We start from the raw sequence: 13,724 nt of genomic DNA on the forward strand, positions 1-13,724 counted from the left end.
AAACAGAATGCAGTACTAATTTAATGGAATCTTCCTTAATGACCTAGACCCTCGTTAGAAACATTCACTTTCACTGGGCTGAATTCACAAAGGCACCAGTATGACGTGTTTATTTTCCTGTATCTTCCCTGTCTGTCATCTACCATTTCTTCTGCTGTCATTTTTTCTGACCTAATAGCTCCCTTAGCTAATGTCTTTTTCTCAAAGCCCCTGTGTCCTAAATTTTTTGTGAGCTAAGACAATAGAAAATAAAGTTTGTTTAGAGGTCTGTGTTCACCCACAAAAAAACGAGTAGGATTTGAGAAAATTGATGGCCATTGTGTTGGAACCATGTGAAGGTCATGAAGGTTATTTTTGGTATTTAGAGTCTTAGGGTGATTTCCTGGTTGCTATGTCCCTGGGTTTTGGATTTGCTAAAGTCACACTTCCACATGAATGAGTTAGGTATATATCTTTTCTAGAAAAACTACCAAAGACCTTGGTACAATCTGGGAATGACTGACTTTAAATGATTAAAGTATATAAACCTTTTTTTTCCCCCCTAAAACAAATAATAGAATTTTTTTTTAGTATGAACCTCTAATGTATATTTATAAATGACATGCAAGTGCTTTTTTACTAATGTTTTATATGTACTATAAAACATACTCAGAAATAGAAATTACAAATAACAAAAGAAAAATATAAATGCTCAAATTAAAATACTTTCTCATTATTCTTTCACATTCCAGAGACTTGTCTTGTGCACCCCCTGGGATCCATGCACAATGACCTATCCTGCTTGCAGAACTCTGGTTAAGCTTACTATGTGAGGGTAGTTACTCTGATTTGAGCTATGCCATTCAGTCTCTGCCCAACTGAAAACTAATTTAGCTGCTTTTCAAGACCTCAAATAAAAATTTTTAGCAACCAAGCCTAACATGTGGCAATGTAGCATATAGTAGGTGCACAATAAACGTTTGAATTTTGAGGAAATGATGAAGGTTAAGTAGTCCATAAGGATGCTTTATAAACTCATTTGATTAGTTCATTTTATCTGCTTAGGTCATGTCCAACTTCTTTGACAACGTGTTCACATATTCTATCACTAGTGTGTATATAATCAAGCAGAAATGGTTGCAATACACATTGGGATTTTAAAGAAGGTAGAGGGCTTTGAGCCAGGACTAGAGCACTTAATTGTAATGGGAGGCCCGACCCGGGATAGTTTCCACCCATCGAGGTCATTATAGTATGAGGCGTGGCAAAACCTGATTGAATGAAGACGATGATGTGATGATACCCATGGACATCTGGGAGGGTGGGTGTACACTAATCAGTAGTAACTAAATAATGGTGATTCTCAAGCTAGAGAGAGAACAGTATGATGACCTTGGGAAGCCAGTAGAGAAAAGGAGAGAGGCCAGTGAGGACACACTTATATTGAGTATCAGGGCACAGCTGTGTCTTAGGCCTTCTACCCTTACATGACATGTTCATCTTGGGCGCTCATAATTTCTAGCCAGTGAAGTACCATCTATGTGCTTATATTCCCAGCTCCTATCCAGCAACCTTCTGGATGCTTCTAGTTAGCTCTCTTGCTAACTCTCTTGCTAGCTCTCTAGCTCTCAGACACCACATGATCTGCATGATTAATTCAGCAGATTTTCCCAAGCCTGTTTTTCCTAGATGTTTTGATCTCTGTGGGTGGTATTGCCACTCTCCACCTAGATTCAGAAAGCTGGAAGTCACCTTTGATTCCTCGAACTCCCTACCTTATATCTCTATTTGGTTTCACTGCCAGCATCATCCCTTGCCCCCTTTTGGACTCCCGAACTCTAGTCTCAGTGCCATTGGACTTACATTGACCGTTGTCAGTTCTCCACAGATGCTTGGCTGTCCTCCACTCTCTGGCCTGCCACCCTCATGGCTCCTTCTACCTGGGGCAGTCTGTTTCTCTTCTTTTCCCTTTCTCCTTCTGGTCTCAGCAGAGATTCAATTTTTTCCAGGAACTTTCTCTTGGTTCCTAGACCAGACTGTATCTCCCTGCTAGGTTACTATCCTAGCACCCCAAAACTTCCCTTGCCATGCTTCTTAGCAAATCTGTTGTTAAGGGGTTGTGTAACCATACTTTTTCTAGGCTGTGAACTCCATGGGCAGTGGTCCCACTTATCATCTTCATTGCTATGTCCCCAGCACCCACAACAATGCCTTCTGCCTCCAAACATATTTGTTGAATAGAAGAATGAGAGAATGAGGGCGTGGAGTGCTGCTCATCAGGAACCAGGCTAGGTGATTAGTCACACTGAACAAATACAGCAAGGGATGGGGTAATTGGGAAGCTTGGGGAACACTTAGGAGCCCACACTTAATTTCTGGTCTATCGGATGCCACCTTTATACCTTGCAGAGGGAAGACTTGTATCTGCCTAAACAACTGAGATAATCTGCTTTATAGTCAGATAGATCTGAGTTCTAAATTTTAGCCATGAAATCCTGGCAAGTTAGTGGTAGAGCCAATGTAAAAATTCATTGAGAAAGTTTGTGTAAAGTACATGCATGGTTACCTGGTAGGTTGATGTGGCCGTTGTGATCTTGCCGCCATGCCATGCTCCGTGTAACCCATCAAAATGCTTCTGCTGTCTAATAACAGTTAACACTTCGGAGCACCTGTCCTCCTATCTGATGTTCTTCCAAATGCTATAAGAGAATTATATTTTTATAGTTTTAATTTCTATTTTAATTATTTTATAATTATTTTAATAATTATCCCACTAGCCCTTCTGGGACTCTGTAAAGAGTTTCTCTTACCATTCTTATTTTATGAGGCCACCAAAGCCGAGAGAGAGTTTGACCAAGATGCCCAAAGTCACACAGCTGAACAAGATACAGCATTTGACCATCAAGGTGATTGTACAACATAGCCTCTCATTTATTCCTTATATTTTTATTTAATTTTATTTCTTTCCCATTAAGAAGACGTTTAAATTCAAGGATTGACTCACGTGTGTGCAACACTAAGTACTCTGCAAAATTACCAAATACTTATCACTGACTGTGACTTTCCAGAAGAGTGGTATAGCTTCTTTATATTCATGGACTTTACCATCTTTGTGAGGGGATCAGGAAAAAAAAAAAAAAAAGGGCAAAGGAAATAGTAAGAAAGGGCTAAAACAGAATCTTTCCGAGTGGTTACCTTCTTCCTGTTTCTTTGATTGCAGATAACTGTGCACTATACAGTGATGCTTTGTAAATGTTTGTTCTTGCATGATAATGCAGTGATCCTCAGAACTGATCTGCTTCCATCAAGTAGATTCCAGAGTCCAGGCCCCTGTACAAGTTTTCAGGAAAGTGAAGGCACTTCTATGGACACCATATCTGAAACCTCTACACTAAAGATAGAAGAAAAAAAAATGTGTTAGTCCTAAGTCATTAGGGAAAATGTCATTTGTTTTTTGGTGAGTATTGTCTGAATAACTGTCATCAGAAACTTGAAAGACTGTGCTTTTTAGATTTAATTGAACGTTTGGTTGCACTGACTCTAAAGAAACAGATCTTCTCAATTAGTTGGACTCAATTCCAGTTGGTTTTTTTTTTTTAAGAAATGAGATTCTTGAGATATTATGAATGATATACCTAGAAAGATCTATCCAGTGCACATTTTCTTCCATTTTTTGGTAACCTGGCTGTGATTCCTCTCTTGTCCTAGAGATCTGAAGAATGAGTTTGTTCTTCCGTTTTACAAATGAATTCTGCATTTCACTTACAATGAATGAAAAAAAAGAGCACAGGTTATGTGAATGTATTATTAAAATACTTTATATCTGCAAATTACTTTGTACTTGTTATTCTAGGCTCCTCAGATTAAGCTACAATCAGAACGTCTGAGAGTTCCTTGGCTTTCGACTTCCGACCACAAGTTTATCTCGCCACAGAAGCCAATCAGGGTGTCCTAGTCCTGGCTTGGGGCCCTGGGCTGCAGTGTCCTCTGTGGCTTCAGCCTTGTCAGCCTGGATGCCTCTCCTGGCTTCAAACATGTGCAACTGGTTTTATGGAGCTAGGATCCTGTTTGACCAAGATCAAGGCTTGAAAAAGAGAATAAAGGTAATTTAAGAGGCACAGAGTAAGAATTTAAACACTCTGCTAAGGGGCACAGTTTCAAAACCACACTTCTGCTATACCACCTGTAAAATTCGATAAATATTTGTACTCTTTTTGGTTTTGCATTGTCCACCCTAAAGGTTTCTCCTTCATTGAGATAGTTCCCAGAACTTCAGTAGGTCTGGGACAGGATTGGGAAGAAAGGCTGGGAGAGAGAGATTGGGGTGAGTATGGCCAGGAAGATGCCAGGGCAGCCAGGGACCAGCCAACTCTCTCCTTTCTCCCAGCCCTTAGAAGAACCCCTTGCTCTGAGCCAGCCCATTCAGGCTTTGGCCTCCTGACCCAGAGGGCTTGGGCGAGAAGGGAGCCCACATTGTACCGCCCCCGGGTTCGGGCCACCCGCCAAGAGTTCGAGGCCGCCTGATCCGGATATGATGAAAAAGAGCAACAGAGGGAAAAGTGTTTCAGGAGTAGAGGGGTGGAGGACGGGGAAAAGAGAGGCAGAAGGGGAACAGTCCCCCTCGGAGGGGAACGGGCCGTACTGAGCTGGCTGGAAAGAGGGGGCGGAGAGCTCGGAGTCAGAGGAACCGGCCGCTGGCGCAGTTGCCGCCACTGCAGTGTCTGGGCTGAGCCGGAGGGAGGCGGGGAGGGACGCGCCGGGGCGGCCGCCAGTGCTGCCAGGCCGCTGGGGCAAGATGCCGCCGCGGCCAGAGCTCTGCTAACTTTCCGGGCGGAAGAGGAGGAGGAAGAAGGGGCTTTGAGAGAGTTGGGGGGATGCTGAGGTAGGTGGTGGTCGGCTGGGCCAGGAGGAGGAGGAGGAGGAAGGGTTTGGTCCCCTTCCCCAAGCTTCCAAACCCAGTCTCCCTTCCCCGCCCGCCTTCAGCGCCTCCCTCCCCCACCCACCCCCACTGTCAACGTGCGGGGTAGCAGTTTTCCTCCCGGGTTTCAAATCTAAACTTCTCCGGGGTGGGGTTTGGGGGAGGGAAGCGGAGGGGGGAGGGAATGTCCCGTAGGGGTGGTGTGCTGGTCTCTAAAAACACTTTTTTTTTTTTCCGCCAGAAGCAGTCAGTCCTCTGCACCCAACACCTTAAGAGCCCTTCGGTCCGCCCCCGGGGCGGAGAGCTAGGCGGCTTCGCGGCGCGGGCTCCGTGGAGCGGCCCATGTCCGGCGCGGGTGAAGCCCTCGCTCCCGGGCCCCAGCGCGGCGCCGAGGCGGGCTGCGGCCGGCTGGGCGCCCCAGCCCAGGGTGAGTGCCTGCTTGCAAGTTGCAAGACCCTTTGTCATTGTTGCATTTTAAAAATCTGTTCACACGTTTACTGATCCGGGGCGGAGGGGTGGAGGTTGGTGCAGAGAGGACGGTTTCTCACTTCGTAGTTGTGAACTTTTGCACAGTTACTGTTACTCAAACAAGTTCTCCAGGACTCCTGCCCCAGATCAACAACCGGATAAGAGGGCGGGATCCGCTGGTCCTTCCACTCCTCCTCCCTTTGGTTGCGGGGGGTCGGGGGGTGGGGGAAGGGGATGACATGACTGGTCTTTCTTAAGTATCTGCATTTTGGGGCCTAAGACTCAAATATGTGGGATCCCTCCCTCCTCTGCTTCGCTTCGGTTCTAGTGTCTTCATCAGTTCCCGGTGTGCTTCTGCTCTCTCACCAAGTATGCGCGCTCTGTTCATCTTTCTGTTTCTTGTGGGCCACCCTGTGACTCCGTTGATGATCCAGGTTTCTGTGACCCACTGCTTGGGAATGGCTCTCACAGATGTTTCAATAACTGTTTTGTTTTGAAATAAACATGCTTTAAAAGAAACACTTTCCAAGAATGAATTAGCTCCTCTGTGTTCTTCCAAAGTGTAAACACAGGCAACTTATAGAGAAACTAATCCTGTTTCTGGGAAACTTCCCTAAGAAGCTTATAAACAAGTCAGGCAGTATCTTTTTTCTCTTGAAGGTAACCTACTTCAGGTCTTCAATGGCGACAGTGAACAAGGACCTTACTCTTCAGATGCATTTTCCTCTAAGCGTGGCTCTGATTTTAAAAGTTCTGATATTGATATAAGCTAAATGTTCCAGATCTCAGAAACCTACTTTATACTCTTGATTTTAAGCATATCTGATAGCTTTTCTTTTCCTTTGACCATAAAGTAGTGAGCTTCTTGGGATTTTGTTTTTTGTGTTTGCATTTGTGTTTGTTAAGGCAGCAGAAATGGAAAAGAAGAAGTTAATGTTGAACTCAGAAGAGGTTTTGCAGAAAACATCCATGACTAAATTAGAATGTTCTGGCATTCAGGGCTGTTAAATTGAATTATGTTTATCATTGCCTTTTGCTTCTAAACAGTGAGTCATTTTTTTCTGATGAGCCAATAGAACGAATCAGAGAGCTAGAATGATCAACATATTTTCCCAGAAGCAGCCCACGTTCTTCACTCTGTATTGCCAACATAGTCATTTTCCTGTTAGGCATGCCCTTTATAGTCTTATCAACTCATTGATGTTTATGTTCACACTTGAGCTGTTAATCACTCTTGTTAAATGATGCTTATGTCAAAATCCACGTCAGATATACTACAAAAACAATTGATTTGACATAGTGATATCTACAGTGTCCAACTTTAATAATGCACCTTCAGAGTCAGAACTTGCAGTGGTACCAAATATACCTGTGCAAATGCGATGCTGTAGAATACCCCAGGATCTGGCATTAAGAAGTGGTCATCTAGAATGGTCTGAGGTGCAACTGACTGCATACAACACCCAACACCTACATTATCAGTGTGGAAACTCTTGGACTATATTGTACCTGAAAATTGGCTTATCCTTCACAACATAGTTATATGGTGCTTTTTTACTAGTTTAAAGCCTTTAAACAGGCATCAGTTTAATTGTAACCGTAATACAAAGTTGATCTTTTAAAAAAAGATTCTTGTTATAATACTGTGTCTCAAACACGCAGATTTCCTAAAGTGTATTGAAAGAAAAAAAAAATTGAGCCAGTAGGTAGAATAAGAGCTTCAAGATGCTGCCTTCCATGGTTAGGCTGGTTTTACTGGTAAAGACATTAGTGAAGAGAGCAGCTTTGCTCACAGAGTACTTAACTCTCAAGCTCTTGCTTGAGTTGTTTTATCCTCTTCCTTCTGTCCTTGGATTCTTTTATCATCCTTTCAGAAGAACAGTTTAATCATTCTTTGGTAAGTTGTGGGTGCTTAGTTAATGGAAACTTAATTTAAAATTTTTATATATTGAAACCAGTGAGAAGAATGGAGTGTTGTAGGAAAACTAGCGGAGAATACCTTTTCATGAGCAGGACATAGAAGGTCAAGTCTTAACTTGTAAACAAAGATACATAGATGACAACATAAAACCTACACATTTATTACTGGATTATGAAGAGCTAACCATACTGCTAACTGAGGACCTATAATGTTCAAGTTACAAGACATTTTAGGGGGTCTGTAGTGAACTCACCATCAACTCTAGCGTTCCTTTCTCCATTCTTTCAGGTGGTTAGTTAGACCCCAAAGTGTAGCTCATTTTACTCCTCAGCATTCAGAGTTAGGAAGGTTTTTCTTATTAAAAGCATAGTTCTCTTTTTTCAAAATTTCTACTCTTTTCCTGTGATTCTGGAAGGAAAATTCTATTACTTTGAAAGCATTAAAAGTATTTTCTGTGTATTTTGAAAATTGTTACAGAGCAAGGACATAAGCTCATATGCTCCAGGCTGTGAGAGGGACCCGGGACCCAGGATGGATGTCAGAAGAGAGGGAGCAGCAGGCACTGTGGGCCGTAGGATGGCTCATGGGCCAGGAGGCTCCAGCTCATTGTTGCCATTTGGGCTAATATCTTCCAGTATTTCAAGAGACACTGGAAATACAGGTTTTTATGTATCATCTCTCCCTGTTTAAGAGTTGGCTATTGATTAAATACAATCTTTGTCCAGGCCAACAAACAACTACACTTTCAAGCTGGAAATGGCCTCTAGGCAACTGATCTGTTATCTCTGTTACAGAAAATAGCACGTAAACCTATATTTATAACTATGCAGAGAACCTGTATAAATGTCTTAGTAGGTGAAGAATGAGTAATACGTAAATCGTATTCATCATATATCATCCTTCACCTTAGTGGGTGAAGGATGAGTAAAATGTAATATCGTTTTAAGAGAGAGTGGATCCTAATATGTTGTATGTTAATTAATTGAATTTAAATTTAAAAGATGTGGATGTTGTGTATGTGGTTCATCAAATTGTCTTTTTTTTTTCTTTTTTGGATTAGACATCTTAAGATTCATTGTGTTATCAACATAGAAAATATAAGTACTTACCTTTTGGTGCAGTAGTTACTAGAATCCATACAGCAGAAAGAGCTTTTTAATTAAGTACTTCACTCATACATTTGGGACTTGTAACCAGAAGGGTTTTTAGAAATAATTTTGTCCAACTTGCTCACTTTTTAGAAAGGTTGCCCAAATAATTTAAGTGACTTGGCCAAGGTCTCATGCAGTCAGTAGAAATCAGGGTAGAACCACAAGTTGTGGAGTATATGTCATTGTGATAAATGTGGTTGAAGGAGAGAATCAATACAACTGTTTCCTACGGCTGGATGAATTAAAGATAATAGGCTTTGGATACTGTGAATCACTTGAGCCTGTTCCAGTCCCTGCATCACGCCCCCACCCCCCACACGCCCTATTGCATTTGCCAAGACTTAGACTGTTGGACTGTGAGTGCTGGAATATACTTTAATGTGATAATGTGTGATTTAATGCACTCTTTTCTCTTGGGAGAGTCCTCTGAGACTATTAGGCAGACTTTTCATAGCAGGATGCAAAATGCCAGTGAAGTTAATTAAAAATAATTTAAAATAGAAGCTAGGGAGAAAAATCTTTGAGTTGAAATTACATAAGAAGAGCTTCGACTTAGAAGATTAGCTGAGTTGTCAGGAGTTTATAGTGGCTAATCAGATTTCCTTTATGGGAAGCCTGTTTATTTCATTTTATGCAGTATATGCTTGTAATACCCATATTCTTCTATTTGTATCATATTGTTTTATCCTTCTGGTTAAGTATGGCATTTCTCAAAGTGTGTCATCTTTGGATAGCTTCTGTCTCTGGTTCCAGTCGCTGATGACCGTGTTTCCAAGAGGTATTTGGCAACATCTGGAGGCCTGTTTAGTAGACATGCAGGGAGTGGAGTGGGTCCTCCTGGGATCTAGTGGGTAGAAGTGAGGGTTAATGCAAAATAGCTTAGAATGCACAGGACAGAACAGCCCCTTACAACAAAGAATTATCTGGCCTTATAATGTCAGTAGTGTTGAGATGCTATCCTGATCTCTTGAGGCAACTGACATTTTTGGTCCCCCTCTAGACTTAACGTGTCCATTTCTAGGTGGAAGGCTCAAGAATCTTCACTTTTAACAGGCTCCAGGTGCTCTTTATTTCTGGTGGGAAATCATTGTTTTAGAGTCTTTTATCTGTAGAAAGACAAGTTATAATAGATTTCTATTAAGTCTCTCTCTCTCTCTTTTTTTAGTAGAAAGAATTCAGAAAGCTTTTAGAAAGTCTCTTTTTCAAGTTCCAAATTTTCAGTGCTATCACTCTGCATTACTGGTCTTCAGCATTTTTATTACCTACCCAATTAATAAAAATAGTGCTGAGTATTCATCTTCAAAGAATTTTCTTAAATTTTGTTTACCACCATACAAATGTATTGTGTGTGAACGTTAGAAAAGAAATACATAATTAAGAGTTGTAGGCAGATGAGATAAAAATAAGTGAAACAGATATTTTTATACTTTCTTCCACCACTTCACCAGATATTCTTGTCCTGCCGCCCTACACTTCTCTTTGGAGATCCCAGGATTATGGAATAATGAGGCAAAGATTGCATAATTTGCACGTTAGTTGTGTTCCTTTGTGAGCTGGAGTTTTGGAATCTCAGTGATCCTGTCTTGTAGAAACAGTGATCAATGGAATTTTGTTATGTGACAGGTACAGAGAGAAATAGACTGAATGAAATCAGGATCTCACAGAACGATGGGGAAATATATACATTCACCCATAACTATCATGCAAGGTAGACTGATAGGTGCTATAACAGATGTACAAAGGAAGTGCGAAGGCAGAACGTGGACGTGAGAAAGTATCTCTAGCTGGGGCATTTGGAAAAACCTCAAGGGAAACTTGACTTGAGCTGAATGAAGAACCATGATCACAGGACTCAGCTCTGTGAGGTGGGTGGTGGGAAGCAGAGCTTGGAGGGAATTACTACAGAATGCTAAGTACTTTGCTAAACCCATTGTATGGATTGTAGGAAGAAAGCAAGAGTGGAATAAGGTTGAGAAGACAAACGGAGGTGATTTTGAGGATGGCCCTAATTCTCCATGGAAGTGTTTGAATATCCTTAACTGTGAACAGTGGTGAACCATTAAAAGTTCTTGAGAAAGGGAAGGACAGGACCAAGGTGGTATTTTTAGGAAAATAAATCTGGTGGCAGTACAAATGATAGTGTTGGTGGGAGGGGCAAGAGTGAAGGTAGTGATTATCCAGGAAGCTATTATTGTCACCTGACAAAAGAGGACGTAGGGCAGCATGAGTAGGAGTAGAATTGAGAAAATTAGTTTAAGAACGTAGCAAAAGTAGGATAGAGTTCTACCTAGATATGAGAGCTCCTGGAGGGCTTTTGATTTTTACTTATCATCTGTGACTCCTAAAGCACAGTGTCCAAATTTTGTTGAATTCAATTGATATAATTAGGCAACATATTTAATATGGGAGATGCTGGAAAGGTAAAAATTGAAGGTAGTCCACAGGTTTGCCTTTTTGGCCTGAGCGACAACATAGGAGGAGCTGTTGAGTCATCTTTTGATCCCCTTGGTTCCTGAAACTTATCCCTTGACACGAGACCCAATACACCATGGAAAAGTAGAACTTGTACCTAGGAGAATGGTGAGGGTCAGGCCCCTAGGCTTAAAGTTCACCATCAGGTAGCTGATGGATGGACACAAGAATGAGAGAGAGGACTGAGGGGCAGACTTGGAGGTATGGGCACTCTTACGGAGGAGAAGGAAAAGAATACAGAAAGAGAGACCATAAGGAGTGGTCGCAGAAGCATTAGAGGTTTAGTGGTCGTGGAAGATGAACGAAAATTGCAGTCTGGTCAGGGAGAAGTATGGTGTATAGAAGGTTTCTGTTGGATGGGTAGATTTTGAGCATGCTCACCACATGCTAATGGGAAGAAATTTAGAGGATAGAGAGATTGAAGATGAAAGTGTATGGAGCATAATGATGGTGTGATGGGTGTGTGTAATTGAAAGAGTAAAATTCTGGGACCGAATAGGATGGAGACTAGTCTTAGGAAAGTAGAGAATATTCCCTTTTCAGATGGGTATGGGAGAAAATGATGAATGATAATCTAGAGAAAGTTTGATAGGAAAAAGAGATCCTGGGAGGCCTCCATCTTCTCAGCAAAGTAGATGGTAACATTTCCTGGGAGCAAGACTGGGGGGTGGTTTTAGGATGGGCTGAGAAATTTGAGATGAGTGGAAAAGATTTCAAAGAATGAAGTATTCAAGAGGGATTCAATCTGGGGCAAACAAAAGTCTGCTCAGTAACACTGAGGGCTTAACTAAGAATGAATGGCATGAATTTTTAGTGGACAAGGTCAGCATGGTTGATTGCCTTGCTCAGCAAGGAGCAGGAAGGAGCTTGAGAATAGAAGCTGATAGAATGAATTTTTGGAATTAGCAAAGGGTTGGAGGTTGGCAGGGTGGAAGCAGTGGGGGACAAGGGAGGAGGATTATACATGTGTGGGAAGAGTGTGTTTGTTCTAACTAATCTTGTGTTCTAGGGTATATGGGGAGCCAGAGAGACCAGAAGTGCAACTGGCAGGCAAAGGTTTCAGGGCAGCAAGAACTGTGCCTGTCGGCCTTGTTTGGTCAGTTAACATACAAGAATTTAAAAAAAAAAAAAAAAATATATATATATATATATATGTGTATGTGTGTGTGTGTGTGTGTAAATATATACATATAAAATATAGATAATATAAAAATAGTAAATATAATACATATAAAATATATATGTGTGTGTGTGTGTGTATATATATATATATATATATATATAAATAAATTGAATGACCTTTATAGAGCTAGTGGGGAAATTGGAATTTTTGGGTGTGTAAGAGTCTTTCCTGTTTCTTTGAACCTTATTTCCTGGATCTTGTTGAGGTGATTTCATGGAAAGTTCTAATAGCTGTGTGCAATTATTTTACCAGCATTATATTTTTATAATAATAAAAGATTTGGGGAAAATAAGGAAGCGTAAATTGACACAATCTAAAGTTAAGCCATTTGCAAATGGAAAATTAGAACGATACAATAAGCAACAACAGAGTATAACAATTCAAGCAAATTGTCTTTCCGAGATAATGTAATTATTCTACCGTATGTAAAGGCAAGGGATGTGATTTTTATGTTTCTATTTCTAAAGGTCTTTATAATCAGTTTTTGTTAAAGGAAGACAGATTCTGCACTGGCTAGATTCTGGATGTTTGGCTAGTTGGATGTTGGTGAGTGAGTGGAGCAGGTGAAGGACGCTTCAGTCCTTCCTGCTGACCTAATCTTACATGTGTTTGTGCAGCAGTTTTTTGGATGCTTCGCTTTTCTTTATCTTCATGGCTCTGTCTCTTTTTCCCTTCTCTCCTCTCCTTCTTTCCCGAAGTTAAACTTTTCGTATCTTCTTTCCACGTCAGCACACGTATTCTGAAGGAAAGCTTTTAACTTTGTTTTTGAAATCGAGTTGTATTTTAAAAGATTCTAATTTAATCGGTTAGGGTTCACTAAGTAGGAGCTGTGAACAGAGTTATTTTAACATTAATTTCGTTTGTGGTTTCTACTTGCAGTCCACTTCTGTTTTCGGATTCACACCCATGTGACCTGAAGTAAGATGATTCATATGCATGTGCTTTTATGCCTGAATTTTTTAGTAGTTTCAGGAGTCAAGTCTGAAGTTAATTTTCATGCCAGCACATAGATTTCATTATTGACTCGTTTGAAGAGAAACCCTGTTAACAAACATTTTTTTGTGTGCCTACTATGTACAAAGTCCTGTGAAGATTAAAAATGTGTCATGCAGCGTTTGCCCACAAGGAATTTATAAAGTAGGCGAGAGAGAGAGGATGAGATATAAATGTGCCAAATTAAATTTTAATTCCTTGTCTAAATATCAGTTGCACATTCCAACAAGAACCGTGTGACAGATGAGTTGATGGCCAGTTGCCAACTGACGGGTGTCGTTCTGGAGCATACAAATTCAGAGGTTGAATGAGAAACTCAGAATGGCAACGAGTCAGTTTTGCTGGGTTGGACTGCTAGTGATCCCCTCTGAAGAATGCGCAGTTCGTAGGTCTTTATGGTTTGGATTATGCAGAGTTGAGCACTAAAAATAAAGCAATTTGTGGTTGAGTAGGTGACAGGCGCTCCGAAGGCAGCTGGCAGAGTACAAAGGAACTGGCTTCCCCTTCAAGATACAGTCCTCCTACTCTTTTCCATGATGGATCAGCCCTTGATCTTTTGGGCTCTAGAAATGTGGACCTACTCTGTTCTTAATTTTTCCATCACTTAAGCAACATGCATTTTCTGAGGGGTATTACTCT

At 41.1% G+C, this 13,724-nt stretch overlaps 1 protein-coding gene across 1 annotated transcript in view; it reads left to right on the plus strand.

The window, feature by feature from the left end:
• Positions 1 to 4,841: 4,841 nt before the first annotated feature.
• MDFIC (MyoD family inhibitor domain containing) overlaps positions 4,842 to 13,724 on the plus strand; it is a 90,866-nt gene continuing 81,983 nt past the window's right edge. Inside the window, exons 1-2 of the mRNA XM_044246413.1 lie at positions 4,842 to 4,861; positions 5,142 to 5,324. Coding sequence (XP_044102348.1) covers positions 5,240 to 5,324 — 85 coding nt within the window. The 5' untranslated portion in view covers positions 4,842 to 4,861; positions 5,142 to 5,239. The remainder of the gene's footprint in view (positions 4,862 to 5,141; positions 5,325 to 13,724) is intronic.

This window comes from Neovison vison, chromosome 4 (assembly GCF_020171115.1).
Source record: "Neovison vison isolate M4711 chromosome 4, ASM_NN_V1, whole genome shotgun sequence".
Taxonomy (NCBI): Eukaryota; Metazoa; Chordata; class Mammalia; order Carnivora; family Mustelidae; genus Neogale; species Neogale vison.